This window comes from Microcaecilia unicolor, chromosome 3, assembly GCF_901765095.1.
Source record: "Microcaecilia unicolor chromosome 3, aMicUni1.1, whole genome shotgun sequence".
Lineage (NCBI taxonomy): Eukaryota > Metazoa > Chordata > Amphibia > Gymnophiona > Siphonopidae > Microcaecilia > Microcaecilia unicolor.
In genome coordinates, this window is record NC_044033.1 from 527,573,713 (window position 1) to 527,592,145 (window position 18,433).

At 44.2% G+C, this 18,433-nt stretch overlaps 1 protein-coding gene across 1 annotated transcript in view; it reads right to left on the bottom strand.

Moving 5' to 3' along the window:
• Nucleotides 1–996: 996 nt before the first annotated feature.
• Nucleotides 997–18,433, bottom strand: part of CD164 (CD164 molecule) — a 73,844-nt gene continuing 56,407 nt past the window's right edge. The window contains exons 5-8 of the mRNA XM_030199189.1: nucleotides 13,398–13,472; nucleotides 12,717–12,788; nucleotides 3,901–3,984; nucleotides 997–1,775 (exon numbers count right to left, since the gene is read on the bottom strand). Of these exons, the coding sequence (XP_030055049.1) occupies nucleotides 1,597–1,775; nucleotides 3,901–3,984; nucleotides 12,717–12,788; nucleotides 13,398–13,472 (410 nt within the window). The 3' untranslated portion in view covers nucleotides 997–1,596. The remainder of the gene's footprint in view (nucleotides 1,776–3,900; nucleotides 3,985–12,716; nucleotides 12,789–13,397; nucleotides 13,473–18,433) is intronic.

An 18,433-nucleotide genomic window follows, 5' to 3' on the forward strand; every position in this document is an offset into this window, starting at 1 on the left:
TGGTCTTTTTCCTTGAAGCAAGCTTTGGTTTAGCACAGAGTACCGTGGGTTTAATTTTGCATTGCTAATAAAAGAAAAACCTCAGCTGTGCATATGTTGGGCCCTAGAAGACAAGCTTGCTAAGAGCAAAAGTGCAAGACCAATAAACTCACAACCTAGGAGCAGGAACTGCATGCAGGGTGATTCTGCAAAACACAAGACTGAACCAACAACTCTAAACACAGAAAGGCACTGCAAGGCTCAAATATCCAAGTCCTCCTGCCCTCTCAACCTTGGCTGTTCCTGGTATGTGACTAACAAGCTGGTCTTGCTAATGCTGTTCAATGCAACAGCTCCAGGAGCACCCAGTCACCTTGGTAGAGAATGGAAGGGTGGCACATAACACACTTACACAGTCCGTGTTCAAGTAGTCTTTAAGGCACTGTTCAGTCTTGCCCCCTAGAAGGTGCAAGATTTTAAGCATTAAATTAGCACTGATTTAAGAAAAAAAGGTAAAATCGCATTTGGTATCTTGTTCTGAGACAGAAATGCATTTTTGCCATATTTATCATGGCTTAGAAGCCAGGCTAGCCTACTACAACCCTTCTCTTCCCACCCCCAACCCAGCTGAAGCAGCACAGCTCCTGATGAAAGTCACAGTTCTTCCTAGCCAGCTTCTCCTTCATTCTGCCGAAGTCTGAAAAAGGAAGAAATACTCCACCCCAGAAAGAGCTGCTGAATCCCTTTTTGTTTCTAATCTGCTGTGTAACCCAGGCCAACAAACGGAGGGAACACCAAGGCACTCATTCCTGGAATAAATTGTCCAGACTCTTGTCTTTGTGATCCGTGTTGAACCTTTGCAGGTAGATGTGGAATATAAGAACTATTGCTTTGCTCAGCTAGGCAGAATTGTGGCTTCAAAACAGATACTCTAGGTCAACAAAGCAAAACAAAAATGGGGGTGTGGGAAGTACTGGGAGAGAACTAGCAAGATTTCCAAATACCGCCCCCCCCCCCTTTTTGTTATATAATTTGAAGGTATATCCACTTACTAGCAGGGATTGGAGCAAATTAAGACTAGTTCAGTGAGAGGTTCAAATCTTCCATTCAACCGGCCTAAGCAGACGATGGGAGGTGACATGCATAGGACCAACAATGAAGGGGAAGAAGCTGCCCCTATTAGTCACCCACCAGCACTTCTGCCCTAGATTCAGTAAGGAGTGCCAGCAGCAGCAGGGCAGCAAAGGAAAGGTAAGCACAGCAGGGAAGTTGTGAAAAGCAGGCAAGTACAGACTGCAGCTTTTACCTCAGCTATGAATACAGCATACATCTTTAGGGATCAGAATATAAGTACTTTCCCTCCTGCCCCCCCCCCCTTCATGGCACAGAAAATCATGGACAGTGTTTCCACCAGCAAAAGGGTGATATGTGGAAAAGAATGCTATATTGGTGCACCCTGGATTTAAAGAGAAATGCACAGTAGAGAGAGCAGGTGCACCCTGCTGAAGTGCATCGATAACACACCAGTTCTATCAATCATAATAGAAATGTATCTTTCTGAAACCCTGTCTTGCACGTGTGGAAAAATCTCCTGGAAGATGCGTGGTCTCAATGGTCTCACAGCGTGTGGTAGTTCCTATCCTTGGACTTGCAGAATTTATACACGAAGAAGATCACAGCTTGCACACCCAGCACCAGAACAATGCCACCGATGAAACTTGCTGCATCAAAAGTTGATTTAGGGGCATGGGTGGGAGGCACAGTGGTGAGCGTGATGGTGCTAGAGGTCACGTTCCCTGTTAAATTGTAAAGAAAAAGGAGAAGTCATTTGAAGCAGAAGCCACTACATGGAAGATTCTTGCAATGCCATGTTCCTTTAGAATTTGGAAATGTTTCAACCTAAAACAGACATGGAAGAAGTAGCATAGCACTTAAAATCCTCATTACCCTACTGCACAGGCTGGCTGGGGCAACACATTCATCATCTGCCATCATCTGTTACTATGTAATGTGAGGTTATGATGTCTTGGTACCTTCTTACCTTTTAACCTAGGTGATTTGGTTATAAAATTAATCTTGAAGTATCCAGAAAGACTGACTAATGCAAAAACAATAGAACACTGCTCAGAGACAGGGCTGGTCAAATCAGACAGAGCTAGGCAGTCATCTAGGGCAGCAAAGCAGCTGAAGGCAAAGCAAAATAGGTTCCAAACTCAAAAAACAATGAATATTTCCACCTGCAGGAAGGGTGGAAATATTAACAAGAGCCCAGATAGCTGGGTAAATGAATTGGAAATTATGCTCATGTGTGCATGAGTCTAGGCTGGTATGCCTGCTATGCTATGTGTATGCAGCAGGGGCATAGCCAGACTTCGGTGGGAGGGGGGTCCAGAGCCCGCGATGAGGGGGCACATTTTAGAACCCCCCCCCCCCCCCAACCTCTCGACCACCCTCCCGCAAGGCTTCGTTCTAGTCTGGCGTCCTGCACGTTGTATGTGCAGGACGTCAGACTCACAGAAACAGAACGAAGCCTTGCTATTCCACTGCAACATTCCATGTAGAAGCCTACCCGTGCAGATCAGCAACGCGGCCGCAGAGACTTCTGTTTCTGTGAGTCTGATGTCCTGCACGTAAGTGCAAGACGTCAGACTCACAGAAACAGAAGCCTCTGCGGCCGCGTTGCTGATCTGCACGGGCAGGCTTCTGTTTCTGTGAGTCTGACGTCCTGCATGTACGTACATGCAGGACGTCAGACTCACAGAAACAGAAGCCTGCCCTTGCAGATCAGCAACGCGGCCGCACAGGCTTCTGTTTCTGTGAGGCGGAGGAGTAGAGTAGTGGTTAGTGCAGTGGACTGATCCTGGGGAACCGAGTTCAATTCCCACTGCAGCTTCTTGTGACTCTGGGCAAGTCACTTAACCCTCCATTGCCCCTGGTACAAAATAAGTACCTGAATATATGGAAACCGCTTTGAATGTAGTTGCAAAAACCTCAGAAAGGCGGTAGTATATCAAGTCCCATTTCCCTTAACACCGTTTCTACATTGGGAAAACTAGCTGAGTCAAATTGGTAGTTAAATGAGTTTAAATCCCAAATACAAACAGGAACAGTTTGTTCCATTACTACAACATTGGAGATATGAGTTAATGGGGTGAATGTAGGGTGGGAGGGCAGGGACTGAGTTGCCTGAATTACAAAGAGCAATGGTAGATTTTTTTCAGCTGGACACGGTCATGCCTAGATGGATCAATGAAGAGCTGGATTGGATGCCTTTGGTATGAATGACCAGCTGATGACCTGTTTCGTATAAAACACTAGAGCCCATTATAGCTGTAGCAAAGTAATGTGGAATGTGTGCTGAAGAACTATGAAGTTGGAATCCAGTTGGACATTGCTGGTATTAAACTTACAGAATATGTAAGAATGTTTGTCGGCAAGAAATTTGCAGAATCTTGTTGGATGTGTACTGGCCTGATGCAACCGTGTGAACATGCAATCATGTTGGGAGGTTTCTTGCTGCCATTCAAAATCTATACACCTTCTCTAGCCTTAAGGTCTGCTGATAAGTCTACTTGGGAGCTGGGCAGACTTCTATGGTCTACACCCAGATCGTGACTGAATAGATAAGGATGGGCTGGAGTGTAAACTGATGTTAGCTTCAGAACTTAGTACAAGGACAGTACCCCGAGAAAGGGAAGGAAAATCAAACTCGGGTATACATATACAGACTGGATGGACCGTACAGGTCTTTATCTGTCGTCATTTACTATGTTATGTCCCTTCCCTTAGGCAGGTAAGCCTGGAGGAGCACAGAAACGGTTTATGATTGCAGGTCCAAAGCTCTGAATCTACATCAGTGTATATCACTTCTCGCTCTTCGCATGCAGCTAAAAATATTGCTCTGCATATAGCATGCATTACCTGCAGGTGTGATACTGGTTACATTAGGTGTAGTAGATGCTGTAGGTGCAATAGCTGTAGTAGATGAGTTTGTAGTATTGCTACCTGCAACAAAATGGGAAAAAAAAAGGCTTTAAAGCAGTAAAAAGCAGATCTTAGCTACTGATTTATTAGTCAAATGAAGGCTGGAGACAGAGGATGCAGGTATTTCAAATCTTCATTAAAAAAAAACCCAAAAAACTGTCTGCTTTTTATATAAGGCCCTTTCCCCCACCTATCGATCACTGCTTACACCCAGTTGAAAACAATTAGCAGATGTGGTCCCATCTCCGCCATAAGTTTAGTTTAGTTATAGTGCCATTTGGGGTGCCGTTATAGAAAGTACAGGGAGAAAGAATAGTTGCTGATCCATTGTGACGGACAGACTATGCTAAAAATAGTGACAAATTTTGTCTAGGCAAATAGGTCTAAAGAAATAATGAGCTTCTGCTAGGTGAAGAGTAGGATATTCCAACAGGTAAGACAGGAAGAGCAGTAACCCAGAGAGATGGATTTTAAGACCAATATTAGAATTTTGAAAGCAAATCAGAAACGGAGTTGATCTTTCAATAAGGGAGGCAACACAATCCCATTTTGTTTTTAGCCCCTCTGAGTTTAAGTGTAGTATTTTAGATTATCTAAAAGACCTGTAGGCAAGGAATTACAATCACCAACATTGCCAATGACAGAGTATAATGCACAACATTTTGGGAAAATGATTCCACAGAATTTATCATCCCAAAAATGCTTTACAGAAATGTGGTTTAAAAACTCATTATCCAAGAAAACGTTCAGGATCCTCAGAGTGGAGGCGTCTTAAGATTACGCCCTTCATCTTTTCAGGATGAGGAGTGGAAGAGTAGCCTAATGGTTACTGCAGTGGATTCTGGTTACATTTGTACACTAAAGTTTTGAAATTTACCTCCACTACATCTATTTGGTAGTTTATTAAATGCACAACCCAATGCTTAATTTCATTTTGTTTGAGAAAAGCCAAGGGCCCATTGCCATACTGAAGACCAAGAATTTAAATGGAAAGGACACTAATATTCCTTCATGTTTTCAGGATAGCCCACAGGTGCTGTGGAGGACTTGCAGCCCAGTGGCATATCCTCACAGCCTTTTCTCCAGGGTGACTCCCAGGTCCACTATGATCTGCTCAAGGTCTTTGGCTCCAGGTGCCCAGCGCTCCCACCAGCTGCCTTCCAGGTGCTGTGGAGGACTTGCAGCCCATCTGTATAGCCTCACAGCCTTCTCCGGGGTGACTCCCATGTCCACTCCAATCCACTCAGGGCCTTCGTTCCAGGTGCCATGCGCTGTTTTCTCTTTATACTTTCTCTCTACTTTTTCTCATGGCTCCAGTGCAGTTTCTCTGCTTGGTACTGTCCCTTCCCAATCTTTTTCTGCATCTGAAACCATTTCCATTCTGAGTTAGAGAATGACACGGGGAACCCACCCCATCCCCACTGGTTCTGTCTCCGTCCCCACAGGCCCTGTCCCCGTGGGCTCTGTCCTCATCTGCAGAAGCCTTGAACACTTATGATTTTAAATTTAAATCTTTTTATTAAAGTATAAAAAGGAACAATATACTGTGCAACTGTTGTGTATAAATTACAAATAGAAAACAATAACAACAATGAGCAGCTATAATAACCCTCCTTCCCACCACCACCATCTACCCTTCCAACTCCAATAGGTGATTTCTACTACACCAAGGAATCCTAATTCACACTCTTAAAATGTCCATGGGAATAAAATAAAACCTGTTCTATATACTCTAGAAGGGAAAAATATGCCCTATGAAGCACTGCTATGGTTTTTTAATCTGTGGATAAATGAAGTCATCAACAATCTCAGGATTCAATCTAGCTCTCCTGCCTTCCACAGTCCTTCCTGAAATAGAAGTTGTCTTCTTAGAAGATGTGCTGGTAGCAGGATGTACAGGATCCCCCATACAAATTTTGCTAGTTGTGGCCAGTATGTTTGCTTGTTTTTCCAAAAAAATCAAAGTATCTTTATAGGCATCACTCAAACATAAACAGTCCAGTTCATTTACATACATAGTAACATAGTAGATGACGGCAGAAAAAGACCTGCACGGTCCATCCAGTCTGCCCAAGAAGATAAATTCATATGTGCTACTTTTTTTATTTGTACTATCCTCTTCAGTGCACAGACCGTACAAGTCTGGCCAGCCCTATCCCCGCCTCCCACCACCAGCTCTGGCTCAGACCGTATAAGTCTGCCCAGCACTATCCCTGCCTCCCACCACCGGCTCTGGCACAGACCGTATAAGTCTGCCCAGCACTATCCCCGCCGCCCAACCACCAGCACCGGCACAGACCGTATAAGTCTGCCCAGCACTAGCCCCGCCTCCCAACCACCAGCTCTGCCACCCATTCTAGGCTAAGCTCCTGAAGATCCCTTCCTTCTGCACAGGATTCCTTTATGTTTATCCCACGCATGTTTGAATTCCGTTACCGTTTTCATCTCCACCACCTCCCGCGGGAGGGCATTCCAAGCATCCACCACCCTCTCTGTGAAAAAATACTTCCTGACATTCTTCTTGAGTCTGCCCCCCTTCAATCTCATTTCATGCCCTCTCATTCTACCGCCTTCCCATCTCCGGAAAAGGTTCGTTTGCAGATTAATACCTTTCAAATATTTGAACGTCTGTATCATATCACCCCTGTTCCTCCTTTCCACCAGGGTATACATGTTCAGGTCCGCAAGTCTCTCCTCATACGTCTTGTAACGCAAATCCCATACCATCCTGGTAGCTTTTCTTTGCACCGCTTCAATTCTTTTTACATCCTTAGCAAGATACGGCCTCCAAAACTGAACACAATACTCCAGGTGGGGCCTCACCAACGACTTGTACAGGGGCATCAACACCTCTTTTCTTCTGCTGGTCACACCTCTCTATACAGCCTAGTAACCTTCTAGCTACGGCTTCAAAGTAGAAAATGACACAGGGACAAAGTTTGTTCCTGTCCCTGTGGGCTCCGTCCCCATCCCTGCCCCATTCCCATGGTTACTGCGGTTCCCCGCCCCCGTGTTATTCTCTGAGTACATACATCTCCTACTCTTCTCCGTACCCTCTTGCGCCTTCTCCTAATTTCCGCTGGAGATATCAATCTCAATCCTGGTCCTCCACCATCAGCTCTCATCCTATTTGTGCAGGTCACACCGTGATGTCTCCAATCTAATTTCCGTTCCTCTCCTCCTCCCTTCTTCCCTGCCTCTCTCATGTGCTCTGTGGAATGCAACAAACTTTCCTATATCCACGACCTCTTTATGTCTCGTACTCTCCATCTGCTTGCCCCGAGACATGCCTTTGCCCTCAAGATTCTGCTTCTGCTGCAGCCCTGTGTCATGGAGGTTACCTTTTCTCCCATGCTCCTCGCCCGGTTGGCCGCGGAGGTGATTTCAGGCTACTATTTTCACCCTGCTGTAGATTCCAACCTCCTCTTCCACCTCACTCTTGATGCTTTTCTTCCTTTCATTTAACGACCCCCTGATAAGTCCCTTTCTTCGTTTCTCACTGACCGACTCCTGGCTTTCCTTCTTTCTTGAACCTTCATCTGCTTCCCTCATTCTTGGGGATTTTAACATTCATGTTAATGATCCCTCCAACTCTTATGCTTCTCAGTTTCTCGCTTTAACATCCTCTTTCAATTTTCAACTGTGCTCTACTACCCCCACTCACTAGAACGGCCGCTGTCTTGATCTTTTCTTCTCCAACTGTTCACTCTCCAGTTTCTGTGCCTCAGCTCTTCCCCTCTCTGATCATCATCTGATAACTTTCACACTTAAACACCCTCCCCCCAGTCCAATCTCAATCAATACATTTAGGAATCTTCAGGCTGTTGACTCTTTTACTCTGTCCACCAGTGTTTTAAATCTCTTCTCAACTACTGTGTTATCCAAGTCTGTCAATGAGGCTGTCTCTTCCTATAATACTACTCTCTCCTCTGGATAGTCTCACTCCTCTCATTCCCCGTTCTGTAAGGAATACTAAACTCCAGCTTTGGGTGACCTCTAGAACCTGCCACCTATGCCCGATCTGCCGAACGCCTTTGGCTGAAACCCCATGCCGACTTCATACCTTTCAAATTCTTACTGACCTCCTTCCAGTCTGCTCTTTCACTTGCCAAACAGGACTACTAAATCCAGTTGACAAATTCTCTTGGCTCAAACCCTCAATGTCTCTCTGCCACACTGAACTCTCTCCTCAAAATGCCTTCACCTCCAACTCCCTCTTCACTTTCTCCCCAGACTCTGGCTGAGTACTTTCATAAGGTTCACAAGATTAATCTTGAATTCTCAACCAAGACACTTCCACCTCTCCTTTCCTTAGTCCATTCTCTCAACTCTCTTTCAACCCCTGCCTCCTTTTCTGAAATCACTGAAGAGGAAACTGCACATTTTCTTTCCTCCTCAAAACTACCTACCTGCCCCTTTGATTTTATTCCCAACTATCTACTTAGCAATATCTCTCCTACTGTCAACCCTTTTATCTGTTATATCCTCAATCTTTCACTTTCCATTGTGACTGTCCCTGATGCCTTCAAACATACCGTAGTTACACCACTCCTCAAAAAAGCTTAATTGGACCCTACCTATCCTTCCAACTATCACCCCATCTCCCTCCACCCTTTCCTATCCAAGATACTTGAATATACTGTTCACCGCCATTGTCTTGACTTTTTCATCTCAAGCTATTTTGATCCACTTCAATCTGGGTTTCGCACTCTTCATTCAACTGAAACAGCACTTGCTCGTCTCCAATGACCTGTTCCTGGCCAGATCCAAAGGTCTATCCTCATCCTTCTTGATCTATCTTCTGCTTTTGACACTGATCACTGCCTACTCCTCGATACACTGTCCTTACGTGGATTTTAGGGCTCTGTTCTTTCCTGGTTTTCTCCTCATCTCTCCCCTCACATGTTTGGTGTATACTCTGGTGGATCCTCCTAGCCCACTATCAGTTGGTGTACCTCAGGGCTCTGTCTTGGGACCTTTTATCCATCTATACTTCTTCCCTTGGTGCTCTGATCTTATCACCTTTATGCTGTTGACCCCCAGATCTACCTCTCCACACCAGAAATTTCAGCAGGAATCCAGGCGAAAGCATCAGCCTGCCTGTCTGGCATTGCTGCTTAGATGTCTCAATCACCATCTGAAACTAAATATGACCAAGACAGAGCTTCTTCTCTTTCCCCCTAAACCAACCTCTCCTCTTTCCCCATTCTCTATCTCTGTGGATAACACTCTCATTCTCCCTGTCTCATCAGCTTGTAACCTTGGGGTCATCTTTGACTCCTCTCTCCTTCTCTGCATATATTCAACAGACTGCTAAAAACGGTCATTTCTTTCTCTATATCACCACCAAAATTTGTCCTTTCCTTTCTGAGCACACACCAAAACCCTTATCCACACTCTTACCACCTCTCGCTTAGACTATTGCAACTTGTTTCTCACAGGTCTCCCACTAAGTCATCTCTCTACCCTTCAATCTGTTCAAAATTCTGTTGCACGACATATTCTGCCAGTGTCGCTATGCTCATATTAGCCCTCTCCTCAAGTCACTTCATTGGCACCCCGTTTTCGCATACAGGTTAACCTCCTCTTATTGACTTACAATTGCATTCACTCTGCAGCTCCTCAGTACCTCTTCACTCTCATCTCTCCCTACATTCCTCCCCGGGAACTCCATTCACTGGGTAAATCTCTTATCTGCACTCTTCTCCTCCACTGCTACCTCCAGACTCTGTTCCTTTTATCTTGCTGCACCATATGCCTAGAATAGACTTCCTGAGCCGGTATGTTAAGCTACATCTCTGGCAGTCTTCAAATCTAGGCTAAAAGCCCACATTTTGATGCTGCTTTTAACTCCTAACCCTTACTCACTTGCTCAGTACCCATGTTTTATCATTCCCACCTTAGTAATTCCCTTATCCCTTATTTGTCTATCCTAATTAGTTTGTAAGCTCTGTCAAGCGGGGGCTGTCTCTTCATGTTCAGGTGTACAGCGCTGTGTACGTCTAGTAGCACTATAGAAATGATAAGTAGTAGTACTAATATGCTTGAGAGAGGATCTGCATGCCTACCCCTCGCAGTACATGCAAATCTCCCTTATGCATATTTAATAGGGACATCCTGAGAATCTAACCCATTTGTGGCCCTTGAAGGACTAGGCATGAAGACCAAGGATTAATGCTCAATACACTACCTGCAACTGAAGATAGGGGAACCAAATTTACCCCCTCCCCGAAACCAGTGGCCTAACTGATAATGCTTAAGTCCCATCTGGTGTATAGTGTGGTGGTTTGTTCTGTCTGAAAGAGATAGAGGAGTGGCCAACTTGTGATTAAGAGCAGTGCTTCAACCTTCTCCTGAAGGCACACCTATCCAAGCAGGTTTTAAGGACCACTAAAATAAATATGCATAAGATAACTGTGCATATACTATGCAAATCTACACACATCTCTTATGATCCCAACTGGTTAAATGAGTCTCCAAGAAGGGGTTAGAGCAGCAGGCTGAAAACCAGAAAAAAATATATCAGTTACAGTTGAAGTCCCACATTGCTCACTATAGTCCTTGTAATCTTTGGGTTGACACTTTATCCTCTGTTGCCTCAGGTATACTTACCATTAACATCTGACTAGTAACTGATGTTGCTCACCCACGTTGGTACAAGTGATGCTCTGGGAGAGGAGGGGTTGAAGTAACAGGTATGTATGCGGGCGGTGCTCAATCCTCACTGTCAGGAATAAAAGGCTAATGCAGAGAGGCTTGCATCCTGGAGGAATGCACAGTTGCGTGAATGTCAAGAGAATTTCTGCTTCCTAGACCATGGAATGATTTGGCCCAATTATGGTGAAGGGAGATGTGTCCACTTATCAAAAGAAAAGCCTGAAGTGCCTCTGAAAACAGAAAACTGACTAACCTACTGAAGGCTTGAAAAGTAGATCTATTGAGGGATAGGTGGGCAAAGCCCTCAACACAGAACAACTGCACAGAAATGGAAAAAGGGGCAGAATCTGGAAAGCTGTTTACTAATGCACATAATATGGACAAAAAAGTTACAGATGTAGAGGCTGTAATGAAAAAGGCCAAACTTGTAACATGTTTGGAAATGGCCGATTGCACTGTGAATAAAGGAAGCTGCCAGCACAGCACTGACCAGCCTGGCTACATGGCTGGAATACAGCCCAGGACTCCTTTTGGTTGTTTTTATTTCCATAACAGGGGAATAATGCTGGAATAGCGTGACCCCACCACCCTCCTGTGATTAAAGCACACTCTTCAGGGCTGCCAGGCCGGTCAGTGCTGCCAGCGTCCTCTGACCACAGTGCAATTTCCAAACATGGTACAAATTTGGCATTTTGGCCTGAAAGGAGGGAGAGGCAACCCTGAAGGCATTTGAGGAATGGGGCCCCACACCTCCCTCCCTTGCAGCAAGGGCCATGTGGGGACCGAGCAGAAGTTAACTGCCCATGGCCAACAGACTTTGCGCTTTACAAGGTCAGGTCTGTGGACTGTAACCCTGGGAGCCACGGTGTAGGCTGTACTACATGGTAGAGTCTTAGCTTGCACAGTTGAGAGATGGGCCAGGGACCAGGTGCACTAGCCCACACAATCTACTATCTGTTGGACAGTAGAGAAATGCTGGATTTTTCCACAAAGCACTAGTCTGTATACTGGTGATGTTACGGACAAGAGTTCAGTTTCTCTTTCTCCATCTACTGGTGGAGCTGGATGTTGAGAAGTCCCATTTTAACACTTAAGACTGTAATCCCTAGATGATATACCCTGCCTCCATCCACTTTTCCCTCTTCACGCATTCAAATATTGTATACCGCTTAGACCTAAGCGGTTTACAGTTTTCATTTTACAAGTCTGTTATAGGTAGTTAGGTCTGTCTCTAGTGGGCTCACAATCTAGTAGTACACTGTACTACTGTTGTACCTGGGGCAACATATGGTTAAGTGACTTGCCCAGGGTCACATGGAGCTGCAGATGGAATTGAATCTGGATCCCCAGATCTCAATCCACTGCCAACCATCAGGCAGTAGCGGGAATCAAACCCTGTTCCCCAGGTCCACAACCCCCTACACTAACCATTAGGCCACTCCTCCAGCTCCAGTCACCTCTGCTGCCACCTCCACCACCCCACCTCCTACCCTGCTTATCTAAAGTATGAAAGTAGTAACAGCAGGCCGTCAGCGCAGGAAGACTCTGCAGGATTTCATTCTAATAGGAGTCTCACCTGGCAAGACCGACTCTCAGGCTGGTTGACACCGCTGTATACCGCCATTCAGCAATGGCTGTATTGAGATCTACGAAGATTATCTCAGCAGTATCCCCCAGCCCCTGGCAGACTACATAGCAGAACAGGAGACAGAAATTAAACCCACCCAGGTTCTTGATATGATAAAGTACACATGGTTTATTTGGGGGAAAGAGGAGAGCAGGCAAACATTTTTTGTATACTGCTCTAATCAGCAGCCAGTCTACTCTAGTTCATATCAAACTAAAAAAGTCAAGCCACATCATTACAAATTATCCTGTTAAACCAACCCTCAAAATCAATTGCATGAAAGGTTATGTTGGAAAAAAAAAAAAATCACAAGAAGCCTTACACTATCAAAAGAGTGGCTACTTCATTCCCCATAAATGTTTTGGTAATTTTTTAAATTGCATTTTCAAAATAGAGCCCCTCTACCAATCCAAAGGTTGAGAAAAAGGGAGGTTGTGAAAAGCTATGAGCACTTGGTGACATTCTTTACCTGTGGTTGTTGCAGGAGAGATTGTGGTGACATTGCTGATCGCAGATGGTGTGACAGATGTGGTCTCATTACCTACAACACACAACATTACTGATTATAGCAGCGTGAAGGTTTTTGTCATGCTTTTTTGGTGTGTCTCATGGACAGCAGCAGTAAGCTGATTGTGGAGCTTTAGGATCAATGAGAAAGGAAATGAGATTTTACAGATGCTGAGTTTCCTCTCTGTTCCAAATACTCAGAGTACACCCATGCCACACACACCAGTGACCTGCTACTCGAGTGAGCATAAAGATGCCAGCAACACCCTGCCCTGATTCAGCTAGCGACAGCCACTTGCTAAAGATAATCACTAAAAAGCAACCTGTTTAAAAAGGCATACCCTACCAATCCAACTTATATGCCTATCTCTGCAACACAACCAAACTGAAGCACGTAATGGACATAACACAACTCTTCCGTTCTCCAATTCCCTAATGTGGCTGTGCCACATGAACTTGATCTTACCACAACATCACCCTGTATTTGTTCACACCGGAGCCTGCAAAGGCCTCTCCGGTACTATGTAAGCCACACTGAGCCTACAAATAGGTGGGAAAATGTGGGACACAAATGTAACAAATAAAAAAAAAATAAAAATACAAAAATGATACAGGATTTATCAGTGATCCGGAGAAGCTTTACCTGTACACATTGCTGAGTCATTCATAGCTGTACAACTGATCCCAACATTACTTTCATTTACACAGCTAAGGCTTCCTGCAAGAGAAAACAAAACAAAACAATGGCTGAAAATCCTTCAATACACATGATGCATGCATGAAAGTTTATTCTAGATGTGCACACAGGTTCTTCAGCTTATCAATCCATTCAATGTTTCTGTAAAACAAAACTTTGTGACTAATGTTACATAACTGTAGCCCACAACAGAGAAGTTATGAAGATAATTTACATTAACACCTCAAAATGTTTATAACATGAAATGAACACATTAAACAGCTTCAAATTGCAGAATACATGTCCAAGATTACAAAAAAACAAAAACAAGTCCATAAACTGCACACAAATTCTACAGAAATCAGTTTCCTAACAAGTCTCTAACAGACACGAGATTGAATTTATTAAAGTGACAAGAAAATAAAATCATAAAGCATCCACTTAAATTTATTCATAAGAAACAGCTAGATCTAAATAATGTATATTCAGCACGGAATTTAGCTTCAGATGTGGGGGAACCTTTGGCATGAGCAGCAATGGTTTTCAGACTAAGGGAATGTGGAGAATTGACAGACTCGGTCCATCTCTGAATTGGGCTCAACCACAGAAGATCCTGTTCTTGTGACCCCACCCCCTCCTGTGATGTCAGAACATCTGCTACTCCTAGCATTGGTCCCAGCCCCCCATCCCAATACCCCTCCATTATACCCGAGTCCCAACACCCTGATTTCTTAAGCTATACTACCCACTGCCAAGCCTCAGCTATTTGAATAAACAGAAATACATGAGGTCACATGACGCCATGATCAGGAACGGTTGGATAGCTAGCTTGCTCCTGCCTCCTTTTCCCAAACTCCTATTCTTTTTGGTGACTTTTGCCCATAAATATCACTGTCGACAGAAGCTTACGATCTGAGCACTATTGGGAGCACTGCGCTGCTGGTTCGCTGCGGATTATGGCTGCAAAGGCTCTCAGAAAGGACAGGGACAAGGGCAAGCTCCACAGGCTCATCCTTCAGCTCAGCCTGGGTGGCGGAGGTGACAGCAGAGGTGACCAGAGCTATAGAGTCGTTCTTGGATAAATGCTTAAACCTCGAAAATAGGTCCAGAAGAAAACAATGAGGGTCACCTTCAACCATTTGCTTAGGCCAGGAGGGACACTTTTCCTTATGGCCAGCAGAAGCACTATATTCAGTCCTTAAACAGACAATCCTTTTGCCTTCATACTGGAGCTAGCATTAGGAGGGGTTTTTTTTTTTTACATCTCAGAACATACGACTTCTATATGGCCTTGTAAAAGCTGGAAAGACCTAGGGATTTATCACAGGTGAAGCAAAAAATGGGAACAAGATGTGGGGGTGAATTTGGAATCCTGGGACTCTCTAATATAAAAGGCATTCAGTGACTGACCACAAATGCAGGCTATAGAGAATGTTACTTTTGTGTGCTCTGTAGAGCAGTGTTTCCCAAGTCCAGTCCTGGAGTACCTCTTGCCAATCAGGTTTTCAGGATATCCACAATGAATATGCATGAAGACATTTGCATATAATGGAAGCAGTATATGCGAATCAAGTTCATGCATATTCATTGTAGATATCCTGAAAAACTACTGGCAAGGGGTACTCCAGGACTGGAGTTGAGAAATACTAGACTCAGGTCCAGCTGTTCAGAGCCCATAGATTTGTCATTGCCAACTTGCTCTACATGCCTGGTGGCTGACAATACTTATCACTCTTTTTGGGAATGCTTGGAAGTGCAATGTTTTTGGAGAAAGGTTACTGATATGGTCTCTCTTCCACTGGAGGATTGTGGGTACCCCTGTTCAATTGTTGTTGGATTACCCCAAGTCTTTTCAGGGTCCAGATAAGGAATGCACATTACAGTTTTGCAAACTGTCTGTTGGTGAGAAAATGCATTTTGCAGTCCTGGACTTCCTCTCAGCCGCCCACATTTTACTTAAGTATATAAATATTGTTATACTGGGCAGCAATGTTAAGGCCAGAAGTAGGGAGTGACCCTAGCTGTTGAGGAATAAAGATGTTGTAGCGGTTTGGTGGCTACAGAAGCAGGATTGCAAACCAGGAAGCCAAAGCTCAAAATACTTCTCCCACTAGAGGCTCCCTGTGATCTTGAGCTGGTCACTGTCCTCCAGTGCCTCAAGTATAACTTATCCAGTAAGCACATGGACAGGGAAATAGCTCACATATCTGAATTTAATAACCTGCCTCAAGAGACCAACATTTCCTTAGGTTTATATACTGCAATCTGGCAACTGTTGATCAGTACTTTGTACAAGAGTTATACTCAAAAACAGTACACACACATACAGAACAAATCCTTTTTTTTTTAAATTTATTAGGATTTACCTCTTTTTTGAAGGAATTCACTCGAGGCGGTGTACAGCAAGAATAGGTCAAATATAAGCAATAGACAATTACAACAGTAAAAACATTCAAACAATACAAAGTATGGCATAGTACACTACTACTACTACTAATAGCATTTATATAGCGCTACCGGATGCACGCAGCGCTGAACATTTGACATAGAGAGACAATCCCTGCTCAAAGAGCTTACAATCTAGGTAAAACAGACAGACATTACAGGCAATGGAATTACAGGGTAAAGAGGAACGGGGGGGGGGGGGGGGGGGGGGGAGGAGGGCAATGAGTTCATTGCTGCTTTGCTTTCTTTTTAAACTACCTACTATAATGCCAACACACAATAAAACATTTTAATAGACAGCATAGGGTGTAAGCAAAGATGAACATATAGATGGATAAGATAGAGGAACAGGAGTAAGAAAATGCAAATGTGGTCATAAAGGTGCTTGAACATTACCTTGGCTAGGGTAGGAGTGGATAAACTTGTCCTGCTACAATATTTGCAGCCAGTGTCATTTACTTCTTCCCTTAAAGTCCTGGTTGAAGATCCAAGCTTTCACCTGCTTCCTAAGTAAGCGAAGCCTTCAGGGAGTGCAGTCCAGAGCATGGGGGCTTCTCTGGAGAAGGCTCGATTGCGGGTATCGTATCGTGTGATGTCCTTTGGAGAGGGTGTGGTTAGGGAAACTCCTTGGGAGGACCTTAGTAACTTTGAGTGTGTGTCGAGAGAGATCCTGTTCAAGTACTCTGGGTCATTTCCTTTAAGAGACTTGAAGGTCAAACAGAGTTTTAAATTTGGCCAGTGAAATTTTTGTAAAAGTGGTGTGATATGGTCAATTACAACCTTCTATTAGGTCTTGCTGCAGCATTCTGAATTAATTGGAGCTGGTGCAAACCCTCTGTAGTCAGACCAACGTACAGTGCATTACAATACTCTAGTCTCGATGTTATCATGGTATGCACATCTGAGACAAGGCTTGCCTTCTTAATGTAAGGAGACGGGCAGCGTAGTTGTCACAAGTGATAGAATCTGCAAGCTTGCTTGGATTTGGGGGATTAGAGTAAGTATTGAATCGAGCTGTATTCCAAGGTTCCTGACTTGTGATTTGAAGGGGAGTTCATATTTCCCAAAAGAGATTCTGATGTCAGGTATGTTCCCCACTTGTGTTAGGGACCCACGGAAGCTCTGTTTAACTTTGGTTCAGGCAAAGTTTGTTGTTTTTAGCCTATTCTTGAACTGATGTTAGACCGGCAGCCAGTTTATTCAGGACTGTCAAGTTCAATGGGTATGAGTAGCTGTTTTGTTTCTTGTTGATTTTCTTGCGAAGATGGTTTCTTCTGTTTTTTGTATTACGAGTAGCTGCACATCATCCACACAGATGTAGAACTGAGTGTCCATTGACCAAATCAGCTTGGCTAGTAGCTTGAGGAAGATATTTATTTGTTGCATTTGTATCTCACATTTTCCCACCTATTTGCAGGCTCAATGTGGCTTACACTGTTCCGTCATGGCGATCGCCAATTTTGAATAGAATAGGTGTCTGTATTGATCCTTGTGGTACCCCACAGGTCAGTGCCCATGGCGGTGATGAGGTGCTGCCAAACACTATGTTGCCTGTCTGATAGACATGATCTGAACATGCTAGCATACCATGATCCACAGTGTCAAAAGCTGCCGAGAAATCTAGCAGTACTTACACAGAGGCAAATCCCATCTCAGTTTCTATGAAGATCTCTAGTAGGGATACAAGGACTGTTTCTGTTCCATAACCGTGTCTGAATCCAGATTGACATGAATCTAGCCAGTTTCTCTCTCCTAGCCAATCACTGAGTTGATCACAGACTGTCTTCTATTAGTTTCCCTAAAAATGGGATGTTGGATAATGCTGGTCGGTAATTTTCAAGTTTGTTCTGGTCAAGGTTGTTCTTTAGCACAGGACGCACTACTGCTCATTTTAATGCTGTTGGTAGTTGCCCATTAGAAAGAGAAGAGTTTGTGATTTTTGTGGCGCCTTCTACAATACCCCTGCTTGCCTGCTTCACTATATTTGATGGGTAGGGGTCGAGGGACCAGTTAGTTGGTCGAAGGTTTTAGGATCTTGTCAAGGCCCTCCTGTGTTATTGAGTTAAAAATAGTCCCCATACGTCTGTGTTAGGAGGGGGCGAGTTTGTGCCGTCTAGGTTAGCTGATTGGAGACTGGGTGGGACCGCCTGTACATCCTGGTGGAGACTTAATTTTGTTGGCAAAGTACGCAGCAAAATCACTGCAGTTCAATTGTGACTGGGCAGGCTGGTTCTGTTGTGGGGGTTTCAATAGGCTGTTTACTATGCAGAACAGGTTATTGGTTGAATTGGCAGCCTGTTCGACGCATCAAGAAAAATATTGTTATTTGGCTGCTGTTAAGGCTTCGTGATTCCTACAGTTTAGCCTTCCCTCATCCAGGCAAGATTTACGCCATCTCCTTTCCAGTTTCCATCCTTCTCGCTTAAGGGTCCAAAATTCTGGAGAAAACCAAGGAGAGTGAACATTTGTGAGTGGGGCACAAGACTTTTTTTAGTGGTGCCGTTTTTCTCTAAGGTCTTAGCTAGGTGTGTATTCCAAATACCAATTTGTTCCAACAC